General features: G+C 37.3%; 1 protein-coding gene and 1 pseudogene across 3 annotated transcripts in view; one reads left to right on the top strand and one right to left on the bottom strand.

Moving 5' to 3' along the window:
• The window catches only part of CENPQ (centromere protein Q), a 28,556-nt gene that overhangs the window by 1,501 nt on the left and 14,794 nt on the right, over nt 1-12,261 (bottom strand). For all 3 annotated transcript variants that reach the window (XM_004044162.5, XM_031012270.3, XM_055392070.2), the window contains exons 6-8: nt 9,195-9,324; nt 3,133-3,252; nt 2,920-2,997 (exon numbers count right to left, since the gene is read on the bottom strand). In XM_004044162.5, coding sequence (XP_004044210.3) covers nt 2,920-2,997; nt 3,133-3,252; nt 9,195-9,324 — 328 coding nt within the window. The remainder of the gene's footprint in view (nt 1-2,919; nt 2,998-3,132; nt 3,253-9,194; nt 9,325-12,261) is intronic.
• LOC129534185 (tigger transposable element-derived protein 1-like) lies at nt 885-2,672 on the top strand (annotated as a pseudogene).

Here is a 12,261-nt window from a genome sequence, read left to right as displayed (position 1 = left end):
GAAAACATGAAGACTTTCCAATGCTACAAACATTTACACTACAATGTCTACTAGAGCCCTTGGAAGAAATAGTTTACTACAAATAAGACAGTACTATTTTATAAGGAGTTACATGCTATTGTTAGAAGCATTAAAAAAACCAAACTGTCAGTATTTACTTCTAGAAATGTATCCTACAATTATGACTAAACAAATCAGTAAAGACATATGTACAAGGGTGTACCCAGTCTTACCTGTATTAAAAAAATTATGTATTTCCATCAGTAATTTACAAATTATATGACCTCCATGCAACGGAATGTTACATAGCTATCAACAAAAATGAGAGATCTACGTGACTGACAAGATGTTCAAACTATACAGTCAAATGAGAAAAGTAATTTGCCAAACAGTTTATATCAGGTTCCATTTGTTTAAAGAATGAAATAGGACATAATGTTTTCATATATGTAATGTATAACTGGTCTATGATATACCAGGATGCCTCATTTTACCGTGTTCCCAGACACTGCGTTTTTTACAAACTGAAGGTTTGTGGCAACTCTGTGCAAAGGAGGTCTATCAGCACCATTTTTCCAAAAGCGCATGCTCACTTTGTATCTCTACATCACATTTTGGTAATTCTTGTAATATTTCAAACTTTAAAAATTATTACGGTATCTGTTATGGTGATCTATGCCCAGTGTTCTTTGATGGAACTGCTGTAATTGTTCTGGGTGCCATAACTGCAACCATATCAAACAGTGAACTGAATTGGTAATTGTTATGTGTTTTGACGGCTCCACCAACCGGCCATTTATTTCCCAGTTTCTCTCCCTCTCCTTGGGCCTCCCTATTCCCTGTGACACAACGATATTGAAATTAGGCCAGTTAATAATGCTACAATGGCCTCTAAGTGTTCAGGTGAAAAGAAGAATCATGTCTCTTACTTTAAATCAAAAACTAGAGATTACTAAGTTTAGTGAGGAAGGCCTATCAAAAGCCACGCAAACCAAAAGCTAGGCCTCTTGTGCCAAACGCCCAAGTTGTGAATGCAAAGGAAAAGTTCTTGAAGAAAATTTAAAGTGCTACTTCAGTGAATACATGAATAATGAGAAAGCAAAACAGCCTTATTGTTGATATGGGAAGTCTGAGTGGTCTGGATGGAAGATCAAACCAGCCACGACATTCCCTTAAACCAAATCCTAATCCACAGCAAGGCCCTAACTGTTTTCAAGTCTATGAAGGCTGACAGAGGTGAGGAAGTTGCAGAAGAAAAGTTTGAAGCTAGCAGAAGTTAGTTCATAAGGTTTAAGGAAAGAAGCTGTGTTTATAACATAAAAAGTGCAAGGTGAAGCAGCAAGTGCTGATAGAAAAGTTACAGCTAGTTACCCAGAAGACCTAGCTAGCTAAGATCACTGGTGAAGGTGGCTATAGTAAACAACATATTTTCAATGTAAATAAAACAGCATTCTATTGGAAGAAGATGCTATCTCTAGGACTTTGATAGTTGGAAAAGAGAAGGCAATGCCTGGCTTCAAAGCTTTAAAGGAGATGCTTTTGTTAGGCTCTTGTTAGGGGCTAATGCAGCTGGTGACATGAAGTTGAAGCCAATGCTCACTGATCATTCTGAAAATCCCAGGGTCCTTAATTCTACTAAATCAACTACATCTGTGTTGTCTGTGCTCTGTAAATGGAACAACAAAGCCTGGATGACAGTACATCTGTTTAGAGCATGGCTTACTGAATATTTTAAGCCCACTGTTAAGAGCTACTGCTCAGAAAAGAAGATTCCTTTGAAAATATTACTGCTCATTGAAAATGTTCAGTTACCCAAGAGCTCTGATGAAGATATACAAGGAGATTAATGTTGTTTTCACATCTGCTAACACATCTGTTCTGCAGCCTATGAATCAAAGAGTCATTTCAACTTTCAAGTCTTATCACTTAAGAAATACATTTTATAAGGCTATAGCTGCCGTAGGTAGTGATTTCTCTGATGGATCTGGGCAAAATAAATTGTAAACATCTTAAAATAAATTTATCATTCTAGATGTCAGTAAGAGCATTCATGATTCACAAGAGGAAGTCAAAATACCAATAACAGGAGTTTAGAAAAAATGGATTCAATTTTGAATCCTCATGGATGACTTTGAGAAGTTCAAGACTTTAGTGGAGGAAGTGACTGAAGATGTGGTGGAAACAGCAAGAGAACCAGAATTAGAAGTGGAGCCTGAAGATGTACCTGAATTACTGCAATCTCATGATAAAAATTGGATGGACGAGGAGTTACTTCTTATGGATGAGCAAAGAAAGTGGTTTCTTGAGATGGAATCTATTCATGATGAAGATGTTATGAACATAGTTGAAATAACAATGAAGGATATAGAATATGACAAAAACTTAGCTGACAAAGCTGTGACAAGGAATGAGAGAACTGACTCCAATTTTGAAGGAGGTTCTACTGTGGGTAAAATGCTATGAAACAGCATCACATGCTACAGGGAAATCTTTCGTGAAAGGAAGAATCAACTGATGTGGCAAATTTCATTGTTTTCTTATTTTAAGAAATTGCCACATGCATCCCAACCTTCAGTAATCACCACGCTATCAGTCAGCAGCCATCAACATTGAGGCAAGACCCTCCACTGGCAAAAAGATTACGACCTGCTGAAGGTGCAGATGACTGTTAACATTTTTTAGCAGTAAAGCGTTTTCTAAATTAAGGTATGTCCCTTTTTAAAAAAAAAAAAATAATAATGCTTTTTCACACTTACTAGACTACAGTATAGTGTAAACATAACTTTCATATGCAGTGGGAAACCAAAACATTTGTGTGACTTGCGTTATTGCAGTATTTGCTTTTTTGCTGTGGTCTGAATCCAAATTTGCAACATCTCTAAAGTATGCCTGTAATCAATATGGTAAATAGGCACTTACCTGAAGTGTGGGTGCTTTGAGAGTTTTCTGAGAAAGTTCCGGAAGAGAGAGTACTCCACTACTATTTATTTGATGCATCTAAAGTAGAAGAAAGCTACAGATTATTTCAAAAAGCTGATTTCTCTCATCATATTATACTCGAAAGTTGTCTTGGCATAATTTAACCATTAAAAATTATATCCAAATTCCAATAATACAGTTTAAAATAATTACCTGTTTTACTCTCTCCTCTTCTTCTTCCACCTCACTTGCCAGAATCTGAATTTTGTTCTTTAGGCTCTGAATATTCTCAGTCATTAACTCTGTGGTCTCTACCATTTTATCTATTTCTTCCTGAGTCAGAAAGAGAAAAAAAAATTTTAACTTAAACACATTATTATATTAAATCCTAATAGATATTCTTATACATACACATTTTAAAAAACACCATATATATTTAAAACATTTTTAGAAGCAACTGGTGAATTTACTTTTGTTTCTTTCAAAAAAGAGACTTCTTGGAAAGCTGGTATATCAAGGTATTAATGTGTTATAAGGATATCTAATTTCCCTGGAATAAGGAGATGTACATGAACACTTCCTCAAAACTTACCAACGCTGGTAGGGTCAGAGATCCTGGAAGATCCAAGTGTAAATCTAGCAGAGCCCAGAACTGATGACAACAAATACAGCAACCTTCCTTAAGCAGCATAAAACTTCATGTAGTGGAGAAATTCTGAATTGTTTTCATTTATTTAGGAACATTTAAGAGCCTGCTATTTTAATTTGTCAAAAGGAAGTCATGTTGGGCATTAGAGCAGGGAGAATAAAAAAAAAAGAGTAACAGTTTCCCACATTAAAGGAATATATAATTTAGAGAGGAAGATGAAAAGAAAATAAGAAATGAATAAAACAAGCATGGGGACAACACATCAAGGATGTGTTGTGTGCAGGCTGAGTATAAAATTAAAATTAGCAAGACTCCAGGTTTCTAAAGGGTATTAAACGTGGCACTGCTTTCAAATATGGTCCTAGCAACAGTCAATGATAACATTGCCTGTATGCTTTGGGGAACAAGTAAATAAGCCACACAGAAAATATACATAAGTAATAACTCTTAGATCTTGTTCAGCAATAAAGTTGATGCTACATCTATGTCTTTTCCAAATACTGGATGCAGAACTGTTGCTGGGAGAGTAGTCTTCCTCAATAAATATATTTTGGCTTCTAAATGACCTTTTTTTTTTTTTTTTTTTTTTTTTGGAAAGGGTAGCTGCAGGGGTCAGCAATTGCCCATGGGATGTTTTTGTACAGTTCAAGAACTGTGAATTGTTTGTACATTTTAAAAGATTGGTCAAAACCTCAACAAAACAAAAGGATATGCAACAAAACAGTCAACCATATGTGGTCCAAAAAGGCTAAAATGTTGTCTGGCCCCTTACTGGGAATGTGCTGTTCCCTGAATGCCTAAGATTTTGGGACTGTGAGCTCTATTCACTTGAATCTAAACTCCATGGAGGAACAGACTCTGTTTTTATTTTTTATTATAGTAAATTTCAAACACATACAGTTAGAGAGAATGTTATCATGAACACCCATATACATATTGGCCAGTTTCAATTATCAACTCAGGACCATCTTTTTTTTTTTTTTTTTTTTTTTTTTGAGATGGAGTTTTGCTCTTGTTGCCCAGGCTAGAGTGCAATGGCACTATCTTGGCTCACTGCAACCTCTACCTCCCGGGTTCAAGTGATTCTCCTGCCTCAGCCTCCCAAGTAGCTGGGACTACAGGCACCTGCCACTATGCCCAGATAATTTTTTTTTCTGTATTATAAGTAGAGACAGGGTTTCACCATGTTGGCCAGGCTGGTCTTGAACTCCTGACCTCTGGTTATCCACCAGCCTCAGCCTCCAAAAGTGCTGGGATTACAGGCGTGAGCCACCACACCTGGCCCATGGCCATCCTGTCACACCTTTACATCTGCTTCTCTTGCTTCCCCTGTGCTATTTCAAATCCTAGATATCCTATCATTTTATCTATAAATATTTCAGTATACAGCTCTAAAGGATTTAAAGATACATAAGAGTACAATATCATTACTACACTTTAAAAAAATCTCAATAAATTCCTTAATATCAAACATATGGTTAGTGTTCACATTTTCAATTTTCTCATAAATTGGAGTTTTTTTTTTTTACATTTTGTTTTAATCAGGTTCCAAGCTGGTTGTGACTGGTTGATATGTCTAAGTCTCTTTTCATCCATAGGAGGCTTCCATTTCAATTTATTTGTGGAGATTAGATAGTTAACTCTGTGGAATTTCCCATGGGCTAAATTTTGTGAACTGTATTCCCTGGTGAAGTTTAACTGGTTCCTCAGCCCTGTGTTTTCTGTGAATTGGTTGTTGGATCTAACAGAGTGCTGTCCAATATAAATATAAAGCAAACCACATATATTAGTTTCCCGTGGCTGCTGTACCACCTACTTGGCTTAAAATAACAGAAATTCATTCTGTCATGGTTCTGGAGGACAGAAGTACAAAACCAAGGTGTTGGCAGGGCCACAATCCCTCTGAAGACAAGAGAGGAGAATGGTTTCTTGTCTTTTTCAGCTTTTGGTAGCTGTCAGCATTCTTTGTAGCCGCATTGCTCTAGTTTCTGCCTTTGCTTTCACGTGGCTTTTTATTTATGCCTTCTCTTGTGTTTCACGTGGCTTTTTCTTTGTCTTTGTGCCTTCTCTTGTCTTTTATAAGAACACTTGTCATTGGATTTAGGACATACCCATGACGATACAGGATGATTTCATCTTGAGATCCTTAATTATATCGGACAAGACCCTTTTCCTAGATTCAACCCACTACAAAGGGAATGTATAAGAGCACTGAATGAACAAAAGGGTTAAATATAACAAGGATTAAAATTTCTCATTATAAAATTTATTTTGTTCCATTGCTTTGGTTATCTTTGGGTATTACTACCATACTCATATGGTATCTTCTTTGAGGTTTTTTTTTCTCAATTCCTTTTAAAAATGTTTTTATGATTCTGAAAATTTTCTCTTTATCTTCTATTTATCATAAGCATTATCTGTTGTTTATTTGCTTTAGTGTTTCTTCTAATTTAGTCTACATATCTGAAAGGTTTTCTCTTTTATGTCTCATTCATTCCTGAATTCTCTACTTTCATTTATCAGTATTTCTAATTCCGATTTATAATTTTTCCCCTATACTTTCTATCATTTTTTCTGAATTTATTTCAGTTCACTTGATAAATTAGGTAAATGTTTATCTGTTCTAGGCACGTGTCTTTTTGGTATGCTTTCAGTGTATCAGGAATGTTATTTTTGGTCTTTATTGTCATATTTTCTTATGCTAACTCTGATTCTGAAATCCTATGGCTCCATTTTTATGACAAGATCAAGGGAGTCTAAAAAATTATGCTTCAGCTGTTCTAATGCCATCCTCCCAGAATCTCCGAGATGGTGTTCACCATTGTTGTTTCCCCAGCACCATTACTGAGTGAGAGCACGATGAAAATGTTAAATGAATAAAATTTCTGTTACTATTACAGGTTTTGGAAGATCATCACCAGCAATGACTCTAGGCTGCAGTGAGAAAAAGCAATGGTTCTAAGGCACAGAGGAGAAAACTAATGAATACAGATAGAGTTTACAAGCTGCTAGTCCAAAGATCTTCTTATGCCAATGGAGAACTCTCCTGCCCCAAATGCCAGCGGTGCTTCTTCTGAGTGACTAACAAGCAAATTATAGATTGTAATTATGCTTATGTCCCATGGAGGTCAAATTTCAGCTGGAGGCCAGAAATGCTTACCAGTAGCATAAAAATCACACTATCATTTATGACTTCAGAACACCCTTAACTGATGTGCATAAATACTAAATGTTAAAATTCTCCATGATTATACTCTCAAACCTTTTAAAATAACCTAAATAAACATCATCTAAGTGTTTAGGTGATGAAGCTAGTGCCAATACTGAAAAGATGCCCTAAAAAAGTAGGAACCTTGGGATGGAAATAAAATATAATAATCACAGTTTGAATAAAGTGAGGCAGCCACCAAAAAATGCCACCCTATTAACTAAAAATACGTATAGATTTGTGCTCAGAAATTGTTCCTTCAACTTTATTCTCAATCCTATGGAAAAATGGGAATGAATTGTTACCTTTGAATTATTATAAATTTTGGGAATATATTCCTTCAGAAACTACTACCACCTTGTACTTAATAAATTGCAACTAAAATCTATGCACCACATCTACAAACTACTTCAAAATGTCTAAGAGATACATGGTCTGATATGTGTTAGTTTTTATAATTATCTAATAAGCTCCTCAAGGTTGCTTGGTCTTAGTTGTTTGGATATCCATTCATTAAAAGCTGGAAGTTAACCATGATAGATAAGGTTACCTCCTATTATCTTCCACAGGATGCCATACAACACAGTGATCAAGAATCATGTGCTACTGTCAGAATGACAAAGTTAGCATCTCAACTTTAAGCAACTTGTCTAAGGTTCAGTTAGAAACAGCATTATGTCTTTTTATCACATTTATAAAAATAGAATAATTTAGGTCATACTCTAAGTCATTGTGAGGATTAAGGGATATAACTATAAAGTGCTTAGAACAGTGTCTAGAGTGTAGGAAGTCCCCAGTACATATTAACTCTAATGATAACTGTGTTTTCTTGCCATATACAGGTCAGAAAAATTTCCACGTTTTAAAATTCCACAGTATTTAGTGATAAGCTCCTCTAAATTAATAATTTAAAATACTAAGATAGTTCAGTTAAAATCTGATGAAAAAATAGGACTGCTACTGACAGGTGACAGCGTGCTGGCAGCCCTCGCTCACTCCCGGCGCCTCCTCTGCCTGGGCTCCCACTTTGGCGGCACTTGAGGAGCCCTTCAGCCCACTGCTGCACTGTGGGAGCCCCTTTCTGGGCTGGCCAAGGCTGGAGCTGGCTCCATCAGCTTGCAGGGAGGTGTGGAGGGAGAGGCGCGAGCGGGAACCGGGGCTGCGCCCGGTGCTTGCAGGTCAGCTGTAGTTCCGGGTGGGCGTGGGTTTGGCAGGCCCCACACTTGGAGCAGCTGGCTGGCCCTGCCAGCCCTGGGCAATGAGGGGCTTAGCACCTGGGCCAGTGGCTGCGGAGGGTGTACCGGGTCCCCCAGCAGTGCCGGCCCACCGGCGCTGCTCGATTTCTCGCCGGGCCTTAGCTGCCTCCCCGTGGGGCAGGGCTTGGGACCTGCAGCCCACAATGCCTGAGCCTCCCCACTCCGAGGGTTCCTGTGCAGCAGGAACCTCCCCGACGAGCGCCGCCCCCTGCTCCACAGTGCCCAGTCCCATCAACCACCCAAGGGCTGAGGAGTGCGGGTGCACGGCACAGGACTGGCAGGCAGCTCCACCTGCAGCCCCAGTGTGGGATCCACTGGGTGAAGCCAGCTGGGCTCCTGAGTCTGGTGGGGACTTGGAGAACCTTTATGTCTAGCTAAGGGATTGTAAATACACCAATCGGCACTCTGTATCTAGCTCAAGGTTTGTAAACACACCAATCAGCACCCTGTGTCTAGCTCAGGGTTTGTGAATGCACCAATCTACACTCTGTATCTAGCTACTCTGGTGGGGACGTGGAGAACCTTTGTGTCTAGCTCAGGGATTGTAAATACACCAATCAGCACCCTGTCAAAACAGACCACTCGGCTCTACCAATCAGCAGGATGTGGGTGGGGCCGGTTAAGAGAATAAAAGCAGGCTGCCTGAGCCAGCAGTGGCAACCCGCTTGGGTCCCCTTCCGTGCTGTGGAAGCTTTGTTCTTTTGCTCTTTGCAATAAATCTTGCTACTGCTCACTCTTTGGGTCCATGCTGCCTTTATGAGCTGTAACACTCACTGCGAAGGTCTGCAGCTTCACTCCTGAGCCAGTGAGACCAGAAACCCACCGGGAGGAACAAATTCCAGACACGCCACCTTTAAGAACTGTAACACTCACCACGAGGGTCCGCGGCTTCATTCTTGAAGTCAGTGAGACCAAGAACCCACCAATTCCGGACACACTACTTAACCACAAATATATTAGAAATACTTCAACTTTAGAGGCGCCAAGTTCAGACAAATTTTTGCTTTAATGAAAACAACAACAAAAAAAACAATTTAATGAAAAATCCTGGTTCAAGATCTAGTATTCACTACTGGAAGAACATCATGATAATTTTAAAAACTTTGGTCTTTTTCCCTTTCCCTAACTCTCTAATTATGGATTCCCTATTCAAATTTCATACCTGTAGTAATGCCAGACCTTCTTCATTAGCTTTGTCTCGTGCCCTTTCCATATTCAGTAGACTTGATACATTAGTTAAATCTTCCATCTTTTTGGGAGGGACTTTCAGAGTTTCACACAGTTGTAGCAATCTTAAGGATAAAATAAAAACAATTATTTTGTTTATTTTTGAGTACTATTATTATTTTAAAACAGTCCTCATTTTTTCTTGTCCTCATATTCTTAAGGGTACAATATTCTTTTATTTCCACTGGGTAACATTGCCAGTAAGTCTCCCCCTCTAAAAGCCCTGACAAATCATCATTTAGCCTTTCAATTTATTAAGATTTACCTCAAATTAAGGGACACTGGGGCTACTTTACTAAAAGAAAATTTTCTATCTTACACATTTGACAATTTATATACATTTTAAAACCAAAATTTCCTTTTATCATCCAGATGTTTTCTAGACGATTACACGACATGAGTCTATTATACATTGTGAATTGTTGGTTGAGAGACAGAACACTAGTCTAGAAGTCTTAACTATGACCCTGGACCCCAAATCTCAATTATTTTAGAGAATGTGATAAAAAATAGAGAAGATTTACATTAGTTATTCTAAATGATTTCAAAGAAAACTGAGTTCTATAGAGTTTAAGGCAAATAAAACACTAAGATTAAAGTGCATTGCTCGAAAATACTATAAACATGAATGGCATTTAATATTAAAGTTAAAAAATTCTTTTACAAATTTGAGTTGATTTGATCACCAGTAGAAACATCTATTTCTATCGTCACATCTGGCAGACTGCAAAATAGCTTTCCCAGATTTGGTTCTTGAATTTTATGAGGAGGAAAAGCTAAATTTGATTCCCTTTATAACAGCAGTATCTTTGGGTTCTAAAAAGTTCTACTACTTAAGATTTGAAGAAATCTGAACAATAGTGGAACCCACTATCCCACTTTTGAGATCTTGTTAAAAATCTTAATTAAAAAAAAATCTTTTATTTTAGATTCAGGAATACATATGCAGGTTATGTAGGCAAATGTTGTGGGGCTTTGGTGTACAGATTATTTTTTCACCCAGGTAATAAGCATAGTACCTGATAGGTAGTTTCTCAACCCTCACTCTCCTCCCTCAAGTAGGCCCTGGTATCTTTGTTCCCTTCTTTGTGTCCATATATATTCAATGTTTACCTCCCACTTGTGAGAAAATGCACTATGTGGTTTTCTGTTCCTGTGTTAGTTTGCTTAGGATAATGACCTCTGGCTCCAACCATGTTGCTGCAAAGGACATGATCTCATTGTTTTATGGCTGCATAGCATTCCAAGTTTTATATGCACCACATTTTCTTTAATCTACCACTGATAGGCCTTTAGGTTGATTCTAGGTCTTTGCAATTGTGAATAGTTCTGTGGTGAACATAAGTGTGCATGTGTCTTTGTAACAATTTATATTCCTTCAGGTATATACCCACTAATGGGATTGCTGGGTTGGATGGTAGTTCTAAGTTGAGAATCTGCCAAACTGCTTTCCACAATGGTTGAACCAATTTACATTCCCACTAGAAGTTTATAAGCATTCCCTTTTCTTGGCAACCTCCCAGCATCTGTTACTTTTTGACTTTTTAATAACAGCCATTCTGACTGGTTTAAGATGGTATCTCATTGTGGTTTTCATTTGCATTTCTCTAGTAATTAGTGATGTTGAGAGCGTTTTTTTCATGTTTGTTGGCCGCATGTATGTTTTCTTTTGAAAAGTGGCTGTTGATGTCCTTTGCCCACTTTTTAATAGGATTGTTGGTTTTTTGCTTGCTAATTTGTTTAAGTTTCTAATAGAGTCTTGATACAGACCTTTGTTCGATGCATTGTTTGCAAATAAAATTTTAATTTTTGTAAAGAAAAAAGTAGGCAGCAAAAACTCCACAAATCATAATTCTCATTAAACTGTTAAGACAAACTCTAGTTATTTAGAAAAATCATCATTAGGCTATCACATTTAAACACAAACTATCTGCCTAAGCTTTCCTAAGAGGAATAAGTTTTTTATTTTCTTAACAAAAATATTTTATTTATGAAGTTTCTTCTATATGTTTATTAAACCAATTATGTGGAAGGGTCATTCACTGCTCCAAATGTTCTAAATAGCAGTTAGATTTCCAAGAGTCTCACTAACTCTTAGAAACTAAAACCATGGCTTGAATATATCCTATTGTATCAGCAACATTTAATCACCACTTATACCACTGTTTCTATAGGGCAGACTTTCTGGAAGTATGTTCCTTTAGAATTGTAATGGCGAATAGGTTTGTTTGCCTAGCAAACTTGTCTGTGTAATCATGGGGCTAGGTATATAATCCAGTCTATATCAATCATATCCATGGTAGCTCTTGTCACAAAATCATGCCAAGAATAGGTGTATATCACCTAAGCTCAGCAAATCAGAAACAATCTCCTAGAATTTTCTAACTGAAGCTAAGGGGTAAGAATCGTCTTTTTCCTCTTTCTTCTCCAGGCTAAAATGATATACACAGGAAGCTGCCTATGACTATAGCTGTAATCTAGTAAGAACTGAAAACTAAAAAATGAAAATAATGAAGCTAACATTTAGTCAAAAGCAGAGATGAGACTAATATATGAAAATGAGTTCCCAGAAATATCAACTTGGGAGATGCTAGGTTAAAGAAAATGAAATAGATTTATATGAAAATGAGTTCCCAGAAATAGCAATTTGGGAGATGCTAGCTTAAAGAAAATGAAATAGATTTATTTACTGCAGGGCTTCTTACATGCTAAGGTACCCAAATATAATTCACCATAGGTTACTTTTATCCACAGAATATCTGTAAGACCAACTGTTTCAAATATACTTTGAGAAACACTGCTACAGAAAAATGTATTTAGAGTTCCAATTAGGATCAGTTTGCTAATGTTGTACTTTGTTGTATTGGTAGAAGTAACTGTATCTTGGGTATGGTGACTTCAGGAACTAAAGAAAGCAAGCTGTGAAAGTAAAAATAGGGAGGAAATAGGCCTTGAAATCTATGTACTCCATAGCCGTTACATGACAAAGAGACTGCCTACCT

Source organism: Gorilla gorilla, chromosome 5 (assembly GCF_029281585.2).
Source record: "Gorilla gorilla gorilla isolate KB3781 chromosome 5, NHGRI_mGorGor1-v2.1_pri, whole genome shotgun sequence".
In the NCBI taxonomy this organism is placed as follows: Eukaryota; Metazoa; Chordata; class Mammalia; order Primates; family Hominidae; genus Gorilla; species Gorilla gorilla.
This window is presented reverse-complemented; position numbering and strand designations above follow the sequence as displayed.